This window comes from Onychostruthus taczanowskii, unplaced genomic scaffold (genome assembly GCF_017590055.1).
Source record: "Onychostruthus taczanowskii isolate IOZ18803 unplaced genomic scaffold, ASM1759005v1 scaffold3, whole genome shotgun sequence".
Lineage (NCBI taxonomy): Eukaryota > Metazoa > Chordata > Aves > Passeriformes > Passeridae > Onychostruthus > Onychostruthus taczanowskii.
In genome coordinates this window covers 25,111,870-25,126,625 of record NW_024500349.1, presented here as the reverse complement: position 1 = coordinate 25,126,625, position 14,756 = coordinate 25,111,870, and the positions used below count along the sequence as shown (strand labels likewise).

General features: G+C 69.2%; 3 protein-coding genes across 5 annotated transcripts in view; 2 read left to right on the top strand and 1 right to left on the bottom strand.

The window, feature by feature from the left end:
- Nucleotides 1–13,980, bottom strand: part of LOC121338026 — a 33,177-nt gene extending 19,197 nt beyond the window's left edge. Inside the window, exons 1-19 of the mRNA XM_041408569.1 lie at nucleotides 13,573–13,980; nucleotides 13,353–13,479; nucleotides 12,822–12,935; nucleotides 12,133–12,243; nucleotides 11,901–12,023; nucleotides 11,058–11,782; nucleotides 8,921–9,201; nucleotides 8,190–8,471; nucleotides 7,747–7,952; nucleotides 7,253–7,449; nucleotides 6,195–6,371; nucleotides 5,757–5,945; nucleotides 5,473–5,683; nucleotides 5,196–5,323; nucleotides 1,699–2,649; nucleotides 1,305–1,583; nucleotides 703–1,263; nucleotides 508–613; nucleotides 273–407 (exon numbers count right to left, since the gene is read on the bottom strand). Of these exons, the coding sequence (XP_041264503.1) occupies nucleotides 273–407; nucleotides 508–613; nucleotides 703–1,263; nucleotides 1,305–1,583; nucleotides 1,699–2,649; nucleotides 5,196–5,323; nucleotides 5,473–5,683; nucleotides 5,757–5,945; nucleotides 6,195–6,371; nucleotides 7,253–7,449; nucleotides 7,747–7,952; nucleotides 8,190–8,471; nucleotides 8,921–9,201; nucleotides 11,058–11,782; nucleotides 11,901–12,023; nucleotides 12,133–12,243; nucleotides 12,822–12,935; nucleotides 13,353–13,479; nucleotides 13,573–13,959 (5,290 nt within the window). The 5' untranslated portion in view covers nucleotides 13,960–13,980. The remainder of the gene's footprint in view (nucleotides 1–272; nucleotides 408–507; nucleotides 614–702; nucleotides 1,264–1,304; nucleotides 1,584–1,698; nucleotides 2,650–5,195; nucleotides 5,324–5,472; nucleotides 5,684–5,756; nucleotides 5,946–6,194; nucleotides 6,372–7,252; nucleotides 7,450–7,746; nucleotides 7,953–8,189; nucleotides 8,472–8,920; nucleotides 9,202–11,057; nucleotides 11,783–11,900; nucleotides 12,024–12,132; nucleotides 12,244–12,821; nucleotides 12,936–13,352; nucleotides 13,480–13,572) is intronic.
- Nucleotides 7–2,872, top strand: LOC121337995 (tigger transposable element-derived protein 3-like). 3 transcript variants are annotated; one of them, XM_041408517.1, is made up of 3 exons: nucleotides 7–356; nucleotides 623–754; nucleotides 905–2,872. In XM_041408517.1, the coding sequence occupies exons 1-3, from the start codon at nucleotides 323–325 to the stop codon at nucleotides 2,722–2,724; spliced, it is 1,986 nt and encodes a 661-aa protein (XP_041264451.1). In that variant the 5' UTR covers nucleotides 7–322; the 3' UTR covers nucleotides 2,725–2,872. The 3 variants fall into 3 exon arrangements, with proteins under 3 accessions (XP_041264451.1, XP_041264448.1, XP_041264449.1); XM_041408514.1 differs by having other exon boundaries at nucleotides 50–356; nucleotides 623–2,872; XM_041408515.1 differs by lacking the exon at nucleotides 7–356 and having other exon boundaries at nucleotides 547–754.
- LOC121337998 lies at nucleotides 5,641–9,286 on the top strand. The gene is made up of 3 exons (XM_041408522.1): nucleotides 5,641–6,271; nucleotides 7,284–7,484; nucleotides 7,900–9,286. The coding sequence occupies exons 1-3, from the start codon at nucleotides 5,734–5,736 to the stop codon at nucleotides 8,928–8,930; spliced, it is 1,770 nt and encodes a 589-aa protein (XP_041264456.1). The 5' UTR covers nucleotides 5,641–5,733; the 3' UTR covers nucleotides 8,931–9,286.
- Nucleotides 13,981–14,756: the final 776 nt, after the last annotated feature.

The window sequence follows — 14,756 nt, the reverse complement described above, 5'->3', positions numbered from 1 at the left end:
GCGCCCCCCCCCCGCGGGTAGCGGGGCCGCGCGAGGCGGGGGCGGCGGCGGCACCGGGCGGGACCGGGCGGGCGGGAGGGGACGGGGACGGGGGGACAGGGACAAGTGCGGCAACGCCACCGCGGCCCACCGGGGCTCGGCGGCCCCGCCACCGCCCCCAAGGGCACCGCCGACGCCGCGTCCCGCCGCCCGGCCGCGCGTCGTCATCCCGGTGCGGCATCACTCAGGCATCGCCATCCCTCGCGCTGCTGAGGCCTCGGCGGGAGCAGCACCGGGAGCAGCTGCCGCCGCGTTTCCCGACGACCGGGACGGTGCCGGTGCCATGAAGGAGGACCGCCAGCATTCCGTCGACCTGGGTGAGGCACCGGGGCCATCCTGGCACCGCTCCTCGCACTGCCGGTCGTGGCCTGGCCGCGAGCGAGACCGGCATTCACCGGGCTGATACCGGGAGCAAGAGGTCCCGGGGTGGCTCTAGGGTCACCACGGGACCACACCGGCCGCCTGTACCCATCACCACGGGCAGCCAACCCTGGCCTGTTGTGACCGATGTCATCTCTGGTGGCATGTCCGTTGGCATGGCCAGTGGCATCACCGGCTGTCCCTCCTCTTGTCTCTGTGACAGGTTACGCCATCACCAAACCCGACATCCTGGCCGAGGTGGAGCGAGGGGACGAGGGGGTGGCGGCGGCAGCGGGGCGTTACGGGGGGCACCAGAGCCCCCGGCCACACGCGGCACCCGCCGGCCCCTCCCAGGGTGAGCGCGACACGGGGACGGGCGGGATCGTGGCCGGGTGGCACCAGGAGCGGGAGTCGGGCACCGGCCCGCATCCCGCCCGGCCGCGCGCTTGGTCCCGCGGGATTCCCGGTGAGGCGGCCGCTCCCCAACGCGCTCCTGTCTCCGCAGGGGACTGGCGGGGGAAGGAGGTGAAGAGCGAGGACGGGGTGTCCCCGCCGCCCCGCTCGCCCCCGTCCCGCCACGCCGGCCCCGCCGACTTCCTCGTCCCGCTGCGGGAACGGGGCTGCAGCTACTGCGGCGTCCTCGAGCCGGAGCCGAACCCCGGTGCCGGTAACGGGGGGTTCATCGCCGCACCCCCCGCCTTCGAGAGCCGGCGCTGCCGGCCCGGGGAGCCGCCGCTGGATTGTGCCGAGTGCGGCCGAGGCGTCGGGCAGAAGCCGGACCTGGTGCGGCACCGGCTGGGGCGCGGCACGGAGCTCGGCTACGCCTGCGGCCGCTGCGGGAGAGGCCTCGCCGAGCCGGGGGGGCTGGGGGTCACGGGCAGCCCGCACCGCCCGGGGCCCTGCACCGGCCGCTCCCCGGGCACGGCGGAGGGAGCGACGGCTGCGCCGCGGAAGGAGCGGAAGGAGCTGTCGCTGACCGAGAAGGTGCGCGTGCTGGAGATGCTGGAGGGCCCCAAGGTGTCGCAGAGCGAGCTGGCCAAGCGCTTCGGGGTGTCGCAGCCCCAGATCTGCCGCATCATCAAGAACAAGGAGCGCATCCTGAGCGAGTGGCACCGCAACGGCGACCCCGAGCGCAAGCGCAAGCGGGAGGGGAAGGACGCGGCGCTGGAGGCCGCGCTGCTGCGCTGGGTGGAGGGTGCCCACGCTGCCGACCTGCCCGTGGGCCGCCCGCTGCTGCAGCTCAGGGCCAGGCACCCGGCCCGGCCCGATCCCGAGCCCACCGGCGGCTGGCTGGCTCGCCTGGGAGCTCGCCACGGCCTCGCCGGCAAGAAGCCGCCGGCGGAGAAAGGGGACGCGGAGCAGCCCACGGCGGAGCACTGGGCCGGCACGGTGCTGCCCGGGCTCCTCCGCAGCTACGCGCCCGCCGAGATCTTCGCCTGCGGGGAGACCGCGGTGCCGCTCCCGGCCGGCGCCCTCGGCAAGGGCGAGAGCCCCGGCGAGCGGCTGACGCTGCTGCTCTGCGCCAACGCCAGCGGCTCGGAGAAGATGCCGCTGCGGGCCGTGGGGGACAGCCCCCGGCCGCGCTGCCTGCGGGGCGTCAACCTGGAGCAGATGCCGTGGAGCTACCGCGCCGGCAGCCCGGCCGGCCTGACCGCCGCGCTCTTCGCCGAGTGGCTGCGGGACTTCAACGAGGGCATGCGGCGGCGGGGCAAGAGCGTCCTCCTCCTCCTGGCCAAGCACGAGGCGCACCCCTACCTCCAGCTGTCCAACGTCAGGATGGTCTTCGTCCCTGCGGCCACCGCCCTGGCCCAGCCCCTGGACCGCGGCGTCGCCGGCGACCTCAGGGGTCACTACGGGCGGCGGCTGCTGCGGTGGCTGCCGGCGGAGCGCGGCGCGGGGCGGCCCAGCCTGCTGGACGTGCTGCACATGCTGGCGCAAGCCTGGGGCGACGTTCCCCCGGGGCTCATCGCCGGCTGCTTCCGCGCCGCCGGCTTCACGCCCGATGCCGGCGCCGAGGCCGTGTCCCTCAGCTCGGCCCCCGGCCCGCTCGGCCCGGAGCGGCCGGAGCGCGACGGGGACCCGGCGGAGGCGGACGGGGACGAGGGCGTGACGGAGGGGGAGGACGCGGGCGAGCAGGCGGCCGTGCCGCCCTGCCCCTCGGAACGGGAGGTCTGGAAGAGCCTGGCCACGCTGCGGAGGTACCTGGAGTGCCAGGCCACCTCGCCAGATCTCTTCCAGGCCTTCTACGAGCTGGAGGACGCGGTGCACATGGTGTCAGCCGGCGCAGGGCGAGCCTTCCTCGGGGACACCCCTGCCCAGCAGTGACAGCCACACGTGTCCAGACCCGCTGGTGCCCACGGGAGGGGCCGGAGCTCCTTGGGGCTGTCACTAGCCCGGCCTGGCCGCTGTTCCCTGCACTTGTGCCGTGGGGTTTGCAGTGGCAGTGCTGGGGACACAAAGCTGCTGCCAGAACCTTCTCCCAGGGAGCGGCTGCTGCAGCCAGCAGGAAACAACGTGGTGCTGCTGCCAGCGGGGATTTGCCCCGAGTGGGGTCGTTGTGGCTGCCATGGGGGGATGTGGGTGGTGCTGGGGTGTCCCCGTGCTGGGGACAGCAGCTCCATCCCACGGGGGAATCGGGTGCCTCCGGCTGCTGTCACCACGTGGTGCCTGGAGGATTGTTACAGGCATTAAAAAGTTGGAATTCAGCAAAGCGAAGCGCGGGTGGTTTTATTCTGCTGTCACATCTGCTGGGAGTGGGGCAGAGCTCCCCGGGGCTCCCCAGAGCCCAAAACCCCAAACGCCCCTTTCCCTCCTGGGGACATGGTGGCCTCCACAGCCACCCTGAGCTGTGCCATCTCCACCCAGCTACCAGGGCCATGGCAGCACCTGCGGGCAGTGAGGACCTGGCTGATCACCCTGTCCTGGCTGTGCCAGCCTTAGTGGCACCCACGGGCACCCTGGGGTCCCTGCACTGCGCACCCTGTCCCCCACAGCAGGGTCCCTGAGGCAGGACGGGGTATGGGGATGACTCTGCTTGTTTGCAGAGGGTCAGGGGCAGCTGGAGGCCACCAGGCAGGGACAGAGGTGTCCCCACAGGCCCAGGGGGTACACCCAGGGATGGAGGCCACAGGGGGATCCCCACACGGATACAGAGTCGCAGGTGGGCATGAAGCACCGAGGGGAAGGGGTGCAGCAGGCGGGACCCCCACAGGGATACACGACCACGGCTGGGAATGGGGGGGACACAGGGGGTTCCCCATGGGGACACCCCATCATGGGGGTACATGGGGTGCTCGGGGTGGGACCCGCGTAGGATGCACCTACCCGGGGGTGCAGGGATGGGGGGCATGGCGGGATCCCCACAGGGACACAGCCCCACAGGTACCCACGGCACCCTCGGGAGGGGGGTACAGGGATGTATCACCCCGGGGGACCCCCACGGCATACATCCACGGTGGGTACCCGCGGTCCCCGCGGGTGGACTGCAGGGATGTCTCCTTCCTCAGGGATGTCCCGGTGTGCTGTCCCTCCCGGTGTGCTGTCCTGGTGTGCTGTCCTTCCCGGTGTGCAATCCCCTCCCGGTGTGCTGCCCCTCCCGCTGTGCTGTCCGGTCCCGGTGGGATGTCCCCTCCCGGGGCTGTCCTTCCGGCAGGGCCGTCCGGTCCCGGTATGCTGTCCGGTTGTGGTGTCCCTCCCGGGGCCGTCCCCTCCCGCTGTGCTGTCCCTCCCGGTGTGCTATCCGGTCCCGGTGTGCTATCCGGTCCCGGTGGGATATCCCGGTGTGCTGTCCCCTACCTCCCGCTCCGCTCTCCCCTCCCGGTGCTGTCCCCCTGCCGGTGCTGTCCCCTCCCGGTGTGCTGTCCCCTCCCGGTGTGCTGTCCCCTCCCGGTGCTCTCCCCTCCCTCCCGCTCCGCTCTCCCTTCCCGGTGCTTTCCCCTCCCGCTCCGCTCTCCCCTCCCGGTGCTGTCCCCCTCCCGGTGCTGTCCCCTCCCGGTGTGCTGTCCCCTCCCGGTGCTGTCCCCTCCCGGTGCGCTGTCCCCTCCCGGTGTGCTGTCCCCTCCCGGTGCTGTCCCCTCCCGGTGTGCTGTCCCCGGGGGGCCCCGGGGATGGGGAGGGGGCTCGGGGCATGGCAGGGCCCTCGGCGGCACCGCGGGGCTGCTGCGGTGCTCCCGGGGTTTGCCGGGGGTCGAGGGCGCGATGGGAGGATGGGGTGGGCACGGTGGTCTTTGCTGTGGTTCCGTGGTCCTCGTGGGAGCTTGAGGTGTGCACACCCGGGCCAGGTGTGCGCCGTGGCCAAGGGCTTCTTCGTGGCCTTGGGGCACTTGCTGCGGCCAGGGGTTTTGAGGTGGTCCCAAGTTCCTCACGAGGAGTTCGGGGTGTTCACCGTGGCCACGGTGTTTACCATGGCCGAGGTCTTTGCCGTGGCCCCAGGGTGGTCACTGGGAGCTCCAGGTGTACACCAGCACCGTGGTCTTTGCTGTGTCCACAAGATCCTGTCTGGGAGCTAGGGGTGTTCATCATAGTCAAGGTCTTTTCTGTGGCGCCAAGCTCCTCGCTGGGCTCTTCAGGTGTTCATCATGGCCAAGGTCTTCACCATGGCCTTGCAACACTTGCCATGGCCTTGTCGTTGTCCTGGTGCCAGGGTTGTCCTGGAGCTTGAGCTGCTCACCGTGGCCAAGGCCTTCCGCGATGCCTCTGCCATGGCCTTGGGCTCTCACTGTGCCCGTGGGTTTCACCATGACTCCAAGGTCCTCAGCAGGAGCTTGAGGTGCTCACTGGGCTCTTGATGCTCCCACCATGGCCAAGAGCCTCGCCAAGGCCCGCTTCTCGGCCGAGGTCTTCACCATGGCCTTGAGGTGCTCACTGTGGCCGAGGCCCCTGGACCTGTCCTTCAGGTCTTGGTCGGTGCTGTGGCCCCGAGGCCCTGGCCGGGATCCTGAAGTGCTCACCATGCCCAAGACTTTCCCCGTCACGGCCGGCATTGCCGTGGCCTTGAGGTGTCCCCATCGCCCTCAGCCTGGCCCTGAGGTGCTCTGAGGCAGCCCCGTGGTCCCACGTGCCCGAGGCGCTCACCGCAGCCCCTCGCCGTGGTGCTGACGCGCAGCACGGCCACGTCCCCGTCCGTGGCACCTGCCCGGGGGCTCCCGGGTGCCTCTGGCTGGAGAGAGCCGGGGGGCCCTCGCCGTCCCCCCGCGCTGCCACCAGCCACCGCTGCCCTTTCCTTTTCTCCCCTCCCAGGTGCCCTCGAGCCGGGCGAGGCGATGCGGTGCGCCCGTGCCGCGTGCTGTGCCGAAGCGGCTCTTTAGATCCTCCCCGGCCCAAGCCTCCCCTGCCATGGATGCCTCCGGGGCTCTTGCTTCGGCTCCCTCCTCCGCGGCTCCCTCGGGCTCCCGCAGCCCCATGTTCCCCCCAGGAGCTGACAGAGAGGAGTGGGGACCGAGGTTCAATTGTGCCCCTTCCACCTCTGCCGCAGCCTCGCAGGCGATGCCAGCGTCTGGCCGGAAGAGGAAGGCCAACTTCTCCAATGACGAGACCGAGACGCTGGTCTGGAATGTGGTCCGGCATTTCAGCGCCCTGTACGGGTCCGAGGCCCTGCGGGCTCACCCCGTGCGGCGGAAGCAGCTCTGGACCCAAATCCAAAGCCGCGTCAACTTCCTGGGCTACACCGAGCGCTCCATCGACGACCTCAAGCACAAGTGGCGCGACCTGCGGCTGGACGTCAAGAAGAAAATCACCTCCAAGAAGCACCTGCCCATGAACCGCGCCGGGGGGCCGCTCCACAAGCCGCGCCTCACGCCCCTGGAGAAGATGGTGGCTTCCACCTTCCTGCAGGCCAGCCACGACTCGGAGCCAGAGATCATCCTGGACCCGGGTGAGCGGTGGCGGTTCTGCGGGCAGAGGGTGGCTGGAGCGCTGGCTGCGCTCCCTGAGCGATGTCCGGCCACGCCGGCGTTCTCAGCTGGCTGTTGTGCCTTGTGGAAAGAGACTCCGGGGTTTGTTGAGTCACGGTTCTGTTGTGCCCAAGTGCCAGCCACCGGGGTGGAGAACTGTGTGTGCTGGGATTAGAAATCCTCCATGGAAATAACCTGGGATCAGCGAGTCGTAGAAATCCCAGGGTGGTTTGTGTAGGAAGGGACCTTAAAGCTCATCCTCTTCCACCCTGTGCTATGGGCAAGGACACCTTCCACTATCCCAGGCTGCTCCAAGCCCCATCCAGCCTGGCACTGGACACTTGCAGAGATCCAGGGGCAGCCACAGCTTCTCTGGGAAAACTGTGCCAGGTCAACAGGATTGGTAGGAACACCTCAAGCTTTGCAGGAGTGGGTCTTTTTTGTTCTTCTTTCTTCTTTAATTTGATGCTTTCAGTGGCCCCTCTGGTTTCACTGGGGGTGTCATAGGCTCCATCCATGTGGCCCAGACTTGGCTGTCATGTGCCAAGCTCAGGGCTTTAGGCTGAAGGAAGAAATCCTGTGTAATGGCATGAAGTTGTGCCAGGGGAGGGTCAGGCTGGAGATCAGGGAAAGGTTCTTCCCACAGAGGGTGCAGGGCAGTGCCCAGGCTCCCCAGGGAATGGTCACAGCTCCAACCCTGCCAGAGCTCCAGGAGCATTTGGACAGCGCTCTCAGGCATGCACAGGGTGGCATTTTGGGGTGTCTGTGCAGGGCCAGGAGCTGGATCAGTGATCCCTGCGGGTTCCTCCCAGCTCAGGTTATTCCCCAACCCCATGATTCTCTGGCACTAGGGGCTGTCAGCCCCCTGGGGGCTCCGGATGGTGCTGGGGAGGGCGAGGCTGAGTGATGGCGCGGGATGGCCTTGAGGGAGCATCTGTACCTGGGGGCCACCGTGTCCCCACCGGCTGAGGCCGCATCCTCTGTGTCCCGCAGATCTGTTCTTCCCCGGCGCGTCCAAGCAGCCCTTCATGCACCTGCAGCCCGGCGTGAGCCACCCCAGCATCTACATCGACACCAACGGGCAGCCCTCGGCCCTGCCCGACGTGGAGGGCTCGGCCGTGCCGCGCCTGCCGGGACAGAGCCCCGACCCCGCCGGCGGCTGCGAGTACCGAGGAGAGGGGCAGGGCGGCTCCGGTACGGCGGGAGCCAGCACGGGCTGGGGGCGCTGGGAGCACGGCGGGGTGGAGATGGGCTGGGAAGTGTAGGGTCTGGGGGGACACTGGCTGGGAGCAGGGTCTGCATGGAGATCTGCTGGGTCTGAATGGAGATCCACTGGGAGTGGGGTTTGGATGGAGATCCGCTGGGTCAGGATGGAGATCTGCTGGGAAGGGTGAGATCTGGATGGAAATCCTCTGGCAGTGGGGTTCTGGATGGAGATCTGCTGCTGGGAGTGGACTCAGGATGGAGATCCACTGGGTCAGGATGGAGATCCGCTGGGTCAGGATGGAGATCCTCTGGGTCAGGATGGAGATCCGCTGGGATCCACGTGTTGGGGAGCCTGGGGCCAGGGCAGTGCTGTGGCTCACCGGAGGTTTCTCTTCTCTCCCAGCCGAGTCGGGACCGGAGCTGCGCACTCCAGACGCGTCGGCCATCTCCCCGTCCCTGCGAAACGAGTCCCTGGTCTCCTACGCCTCCATGTCCGAGGAGGAGGAACGGGAAGGCCGGGAGGTGGAGAGGGGCCACGGTGGCGCCGCGGGGATGCAGCCGGGGCCCGAAGCCCCCATGTCAGCGGAGGAGGACATGAAACTGTCCCGCCAGGCCATGCTGATCCGCCGGTGCAGCTCCCAGGGCTCCGTCACTTCCCTGCCCGAGGACTCCCTCAACCCCGCGGACGCTCACTCGGACTGGGGGCACGAGGGCGTGTCCGACCTGCCCGCCCTGGGCCGCGGGCTCGACTCGGCGCATCCCGAGGAGCAGGCGGGCGGCCCGGGCCCGGAGATGGGCGCCTTGCCCAGGGTACTGATGGGGCCCACCTGGGAGAAGGCTCCGGCGGAGGAGGAGCCCCCGGCCCGCTCCCCGCTGCACGGCGCCCTGACCGAGGAGTCGCTGCCCTCCTCCGCCTCCCCTCCCGGAGACGCCCCGGCCGCCGCCGGCCCCGGCCGCGGGCTGGGCTGCTCCCGCCTGCGCGAGGACCGCCGCGAGAGCTGGAGGACTAGCATCCATCACCTGCTCGACCTGGAGGAGCAGTGGGACCAGCTGTACCACCAGGAGCTGGCCATGTGGCAGGAGGAACGGGCCACCCAGCGCGAGGAGCGGGCGCGCGACCGGGAGCTGCAGTTCCGCCTGCTCGGCGTCCTCACGGACATCCGCGACGAGCTGCGCTACCTGCGCCAGGAGCGCGCCGGCGCCCGCCAGAGCCCGGCCCCGCCGCCCCCCGAGCCCCGCCGCGACCCCAGCCCGCTCCTCGAGCAGCCCAAAGCCGAGCCCGGCTTCCCCGAGCCGCCGGCCGGGAGCGCCGGCTGGGCAGACACCGCCGTGCCCAGCCGCAGCCCCTTCGGTAACCGCGGCCGGGGCCGGCGCCGCGGGCGGCCGCGCGGCTCCGCTTCCCGACACAGACGCCTCTTCCTCACCAACAGCTAGGGACGGGCGGGAGCCGCTCCGCCACGGACACGGAGTGCCCGCGGCCGCCCCGGCGGGACGGCGTGCGGTGACGCGGGCGGCACCCGGATGGATCCCCGCGGGAAGGGACAGAGGACGCGGGCGGGCGGCGCTGCCGCTGCGGGCTCGGAGCGCTCCGGGCGGGTCCCCGCGGGTCTGAGGCACGGGAGCGCCCCGAGGTGACGCCGCCGTGCCCGCGGGGGACACGAGTGACAGCTCGGCCCGAGGGCGCTAGTCCAGTAGGATTTACTACCTGTCGGGGGGTGGGAGTTAGAAACACTTAGTCGCTGACGTGCGAACATTTTATGCAAATCATTTAATGACCTAATTTGCATATAACCATAAAACTTCTGTTAAAAAAAAAAAAAACGCCTCCAAAAAAACCCAGAAATGATGGTTTTGTGTGTGATCTCTGTGTGGGGGCGGGAGCTGGGCCAGGGGGGTCGTTTGTCCCATGGCTCTGCAGCCCTGGATGGGGACAAGGTCGTGGGACAAACGAGCTTCACCTCATTCCTTTGGGGCAGCCCAGCACTGTGGGATCAGGGCTGGGGAACGGGAGCTCTGCAGACCTGGAGAGCAGTGAGGGCATGCACATCGTGGGGGGAACGTGGAGGGTCCCCTGCCCAGGAGTGGTTGGGGTCCCTGGGCAGTGTGCAGTGTCCCCAGACAGTGTGCAGTGTCCCCAGAGGGCTCAGAGGTCCCCAGGACTGTGCAGGGCCCAGGCAGCCTGGCAGGTTCCAGGAATGTGCAGTGTCCTGAGAGTGTCCAAGGTTCCCAGCAGTGTCCAGTGTCCCCAGGGAGTGTGGAGGGTCCCTGGCATCACACAAGGCCCCTTGGGCAGCGTGCAGGGTCCCCAGGGAGTGTCCAAGTTCCCCAGCACTGTCCCCAGGGTCCTCAAGCATTGTGCAGTGTTCCCCGAGTGTGTGCAGGATTCCCAGAAAGTGTCCAAGGTCCCCAGCAGCATTCGGGGTCTTCAGGCAAGGCTTGGGGTCCCCAGCAGTGTGCAGGGTCCCCAGGGAATGTCTGAGGTCCCCATGACAAGTGTAGTGTCCCCACAGCAGGTGCAGGGTCCCCAGGGCACCCCAGCACTGTCTCCCCCCTCCATCTCCAGCCCACATCAGGGTGACAGCACTGCTGAGCCCTCTGTGCTGTGTCCCCTCTGCTGTCCCCTCTTCCAGCCCCCCAGCATCCAGGGCCCCTTGACTGCCACGTCCTGGTGGGCTGGGACAGGAGGGTGCAGCCCCCAGGGAAGGGACAGTGGGGCAGCAGGAGCTGTGGCAGTTGTGGGTCACCCAGCTCTGGTTGTGGCCTCCCAGGAGGATGGTGACACTCAGCTTGGGGACCCTGGTGTGCCTGAGGAAGGGCCCTGGATTCTGTGGGGAAAGAATTGAGTGAAATAACTCCTATCCCCAAATCAGGGGTAGGAGGGACCTGGGGATGGGGCAAGCACAGGGGACAGGAAGGACCCAGGGGTGGGTCGGTGACAGGAGTGGGGGTCTCCACACAGCCCCACCAGCATGAGGCCACCGCAGCCGGTGACACAGGGACCTCCTGAGCCGCCGCACCCCCGGACCCACAACCCATTCCCACCACTCTGCGTCCCACCACGCCATTCCCACCTTCCCACCCTGCTGCCGCTGCCTTCCCAGGGCGCGGGACCCCGGGGACGGGGCGGGAGCGCGGCCACAGAGCACGGGGGACCCTCGGCGGGGGTGCTGAAGGCTCTGCAGCCCAGCACGACTTTATTCCGTATCGCTTCGTCCATACAAAACTACACCCCAAGCACTGTACAGCGGGACGGCGCGGGGAGGGGGGGGCAGTAAAAATAAGCAGCGGGGGCGAGGGGACAGAGCGGCAGGCGGGGGTGGCGCGGGGGGACACGGAGGGGGGCTGGCTGCCCCCCACCCCGTGCGGCGACATCGTCCGTGGGGGGGAGCGCTGGGGGTGAAGCGTCCGTCCGTGGCGGGGGACCCGGGGGCTCGTCCCCCCACCTCGGGGCTCCCCGCCCGCCCCCCGCCCCGGCCGGGCACCTCGGTTCGGTGGGAAGCCGCGTGGCCGGGGGCTGTCCCCGTGCCGGGGGGGTGGCAGTCCGCGGCGGGGTGGCCCCTAGTCCCCGGGGGGCAGGATCCCGGGCGGCGGCAGCGGCGGCGGCCCCGCCTCGGCTCCGTGGACCCGCTGGTGATCCTTGAGCGACTCCTTGTAGCGGAAGCTGCGGCCGCAGGCGGGGCACTGGTACGGGCGCTCCCCGGTGTGGATGCGCTGGTGCTTGAGCAGGTTCTGCTTGCGGATGAAGCTCTTGCCGCACTGGGCGCAGGCGAAGGGGCGCTCCCCGGTGTGCAGCCGCTGGTGGTTCTGCAGGTGTTCCTTGCGGCTGTAGCACTTGCCGCACTCGGAGCACTTGTAGGGCCGCTCGCCGCGGTGGATCATCTGGTGCCGCACCAGCCCCGAGTGGCAATTGAAGCTCTTGCCGCACTCGGCGCACGGGTAGGGCCGCTCGGCCGCGTGGCTGCGCTGGTGGATCCGCAGGCTCTTCTTGCCGCTGAAGCTCTTCCCGCACTCGGCGCAGCCGTGCGGCCGCTCCTCGGCGGGGCCCGGCGGCGCCGCGGGGACGCCCCCGGAATCGGCCCCCGGGCCCGGCTCGGGGCCCGGAGCTTTGCCCAGTCTGTGCTGCGCCGGCAGAGCCACCGCCGCCGGCACCGCCGCCTGTCCCTCGGGGGTCCCGAAGCCCGTGCCGGGGAAGAGCAGCTCCCCGGAGCTGCCCGGCAAACCCACCTCCTCGGGGGGCTCGGCGTGGGGGCACCGCTCCTCCGTCTTCACCAGCAGCCCCTCGCTGGCTGCAGGGGACAGAGAGACCGGTCAGTCCTACCGGGGACACCGGGGATGTCCCCAGGTCACAGCTCGTCCCGCGGGGGTGCTCCCCTCACCCCCAGCCCCATGGTGGGGATCGCTCACCAGGACCAGGGCCCGGGGGCAGCATCTCCCTCTCGGGCAGCTCCCAGGGCTCCCGGACACAGGGCTCTTCCTCCTGCTTGATCCACGACAAGAAGTCGTGCGCGGTGATCAGGGCGTCCGCGCCTGCAGGGAGGGACAGGGGGGACGGGGACTCAGCCACGGGGGCCACAGCCTGCTCCGGGGGCACGGGAGGGAACGGCGCCGGTGGGGGCAGGCTCAGCGCCAGACTCACCCGCACAGGGGTCCGGCGGCATGCCCCGCTCCTCCGGGAACTGCTGCTCCCCCACGAAGGCCACCTCCTGCTTGATCCGGGACAGGATGTCGGAGGTGGAGATCAGCGACTCTGTTCACGAGGAGAGACTTGGCCGGGGCCGGGATGGAGCCACGCGTGCGACCCACGGCCACCACACCCGGGGTGTGTGACCCCTGGACTCCGGCCTCAGGGGACACCCCCATCCCACAGCAGTTATGGACACCCAACACCCCCAGGGAGCTGTGGGGACAGGTGGCTGTGGGACAGCCCTTGGTGATGGGTGACCCTGAGATGGCCCATGGGGACAGGCAACCCTGAGACAGCCTTTGGGGACAGGCACAACCCCTGGGAACAGATGACTGTGGCACTGGGGACAGGTGACAATGGCACAACTGATGGGGCTGGGTGATGGTGACACAGCCCATGGGCCCTGACACAAAGGGGGTGGCAGCACAGATCTCCCAGTGATGGATATCCAAGATCTCCAGCACAACAGTCACGGATTTTCTGGGGTCCCTCACTCACAGCTGGAGAACTGGGCCCAGTGGGTATGGGAATATTTGGGAGGGAGGAGGGGCATCCCTGGGGGGAGGAGGGTGGGGGAACGTGGTGTGGGGACAGTGGGGACAATGGGGACAGTGGGGACAGGTCTTCCCACGGTGTCTCACCCGCGCAGGCGTCCGGCGGCAGCTCCCTCTGCTCCAGCTCGCGCTGCTCAGGGACGCAGGGCCCGTCCCCGCGCTCGCTGCGCGGCTGCGCCTCGCTTCTGGAGAGGGCCCCATCTGCCAGGGACACAGAGCGATGTCACCCCCTCCCTGTCACCCCCTCCCTGTCAGCCAGGCCTCGGGGGACGCTCTGGGGACACACCAGGCTGCCAGGACCTGGTGTCCCTCCCGGCAGAGGAGGTGCCTAAATCCCACAGCACCTCCATGCTGGAGGCAGCTTGGACACTCAGGTGCTGGGTTCTGGGGGACAAGGACCCTCTCCAGCCCCCCGGGCAGCACTGGCATGGCATGGTGTGTCACCCTGTCCCCACACACAGCACGAGCCATGTAGTGCTCCCTCTGGAATGGTCCCAGGACACAGCGAGTGCCACCACTGACCACCAGCAGGGGACCAGGCCACCCACGTTGGGGACCCACTGAGGAGACACAGCCATCGCTCCGTCCTGCCAGGAGCTGGGGAAAAGGGACATTTACCCAGGGACAGCAAAGCCTCATAGTTCTCCTTCACCAGGTTGTTGTACAGCTCCTTCTGCCACTCCTCCAGGTTCTTCCACTCCTCCGCTGAGAAGTAGACGGCGATGTCAACAAATGTCACCGGCACCTGTGGGGACAAGACCCCCTGGCTCAGCGGTGCCCGCTCCCCAGGGGAACCGAGGGTCCCCCCACTGTCCTGCAGCCCCCAGGGACACTCTACCTTGGGGACCTCTCCCCGGGGGCCGGGGGGCAGCCGCAGCACCCAGAAGTTCCTGTTCTTCAGGAGGTTCTCCACGTTCTCCAGGCGCCGCTGGAGCAGCCCGTACTCCTGGATGAGGGTGCCCAGCACGGCCCACTTGCTCTCCAGCTGGTTCCCAAATTCCATGGCCGTCTTCTCGCAGTCCAGCAGCTTCTTCTCGGCCGTGCCGGAGCGGCCCTCCAGGCTGAGCAGGCGGGTGGCCAGGAGGTCGATCTTCCTCTCCATGGCCTGCACCGTGGCCACCACGGTCCAGAGCGAGGCCTCCGCGGAGTGGAGCTGCGCCTCCCGCACGTGCGCCCGCTCCGGCAGCAGCGGCGGCTGCAGCGGCATCAGGTGAGGGGCCTCCATGTTCCACTCCTGCACCTGGGCCACGGGGAGGGCACGAGTGGGAGGAGACCCACGGTCACCCCCTGGAGCCTCTGCTCCCCGTTTCCAGGGCTTTTGGCCACCAGTAGCCCCAGAACTGCCAGGGACCCCTGTGTGCAGTGCCCACCGGCCTGAGGGGGCAGTGAGTGGCAGTCCAGGGTGGCCGTGGGGTCAGTGCCCATCCCTGTCCCCATGGAACACCTGCCAGAACTAGGCAGGCCACCGTGGTGACCCCTCCCAACTTGTCACCCCAGTCCCCAATCCCTTGGGAGTCATTCCTGGGTCTGCCAGGGCTGGAACCCACTCGGGAGGAGGATGGGGCTGGGTGGGCAGGGAGCAAGCAGGGCAAGTGTGGACCAGGGGTGTCCAGGGACACCTTGGGGACATAAAGGGACACGCCAGGACAGAGGTGCCTGGGGCATCCCTGGGCTGAAGCCTGCTCAGAGCATTCCGGGGCACCCTGGGGCATCCCAGAGCATCCCGGGGGCACGGGGATATCCCGGGGCAGAGGTGTCTGGGGACACGCTGGGAACACACGGGCATCCCGGGTCAGCGGGGCATCCCGGGAGCACCGGGGCCACGGCGGGTGGCGTCCCTGGGGACATCCCGGGGCACCCCGGGGCATCCCGAGGGCACGTGGACATGCCGGGTCGGCGGCGCCCGGCGCATCCCGGGCACGCACGGACATCCCGGGGCAGGGGTGCTCAGCCCCGTCCCGGGGCACCGAGGCCACCGCGGCTCCGGTCCCCGGCGGTGGCGGCGGCCCCGCGGGCCGGGGG

Excerpts from the sequence above, each read along its gene's own strand:
- LOC121337998 (XM_041408522.1), top strand. The coding sequence starts at position 5,734 with ATGGATGCCTCCGGGGCTCTTGCTTCGGCTCCCTCCTCCGCGGCTCCC. Across the intron at positions 6,272-7,283 it reads AGAGATCATCCTGGACCCGG|ATCTGTTCTTCCCCGGCGCG; the intron begins GTGAGCGGTGGC and ends TGTGTCCCGCAG. Across the intron at positions 7,485-7,899 it reads AGAGGGGCAGGGCGGCTCCG|CCGAGTCGGGACCGGAGCTG; the intron begins GTACGGCGGGAG and ends CTTCTCTCCCAG.
- LOC121337995 (XM_041408514.1), top strand. The coding sequence starts at position 323 with ATGAAGGAGGACCGCCAGCATTCCGTCGACCTGG. Across the intron at positions 357-622 it reads CCAGCATTCCGTCGACCTGG|GTTACGCCATCACCAAACCC; the intron begins GTGAGGCACCGG and ends TCTCTGTGACAG.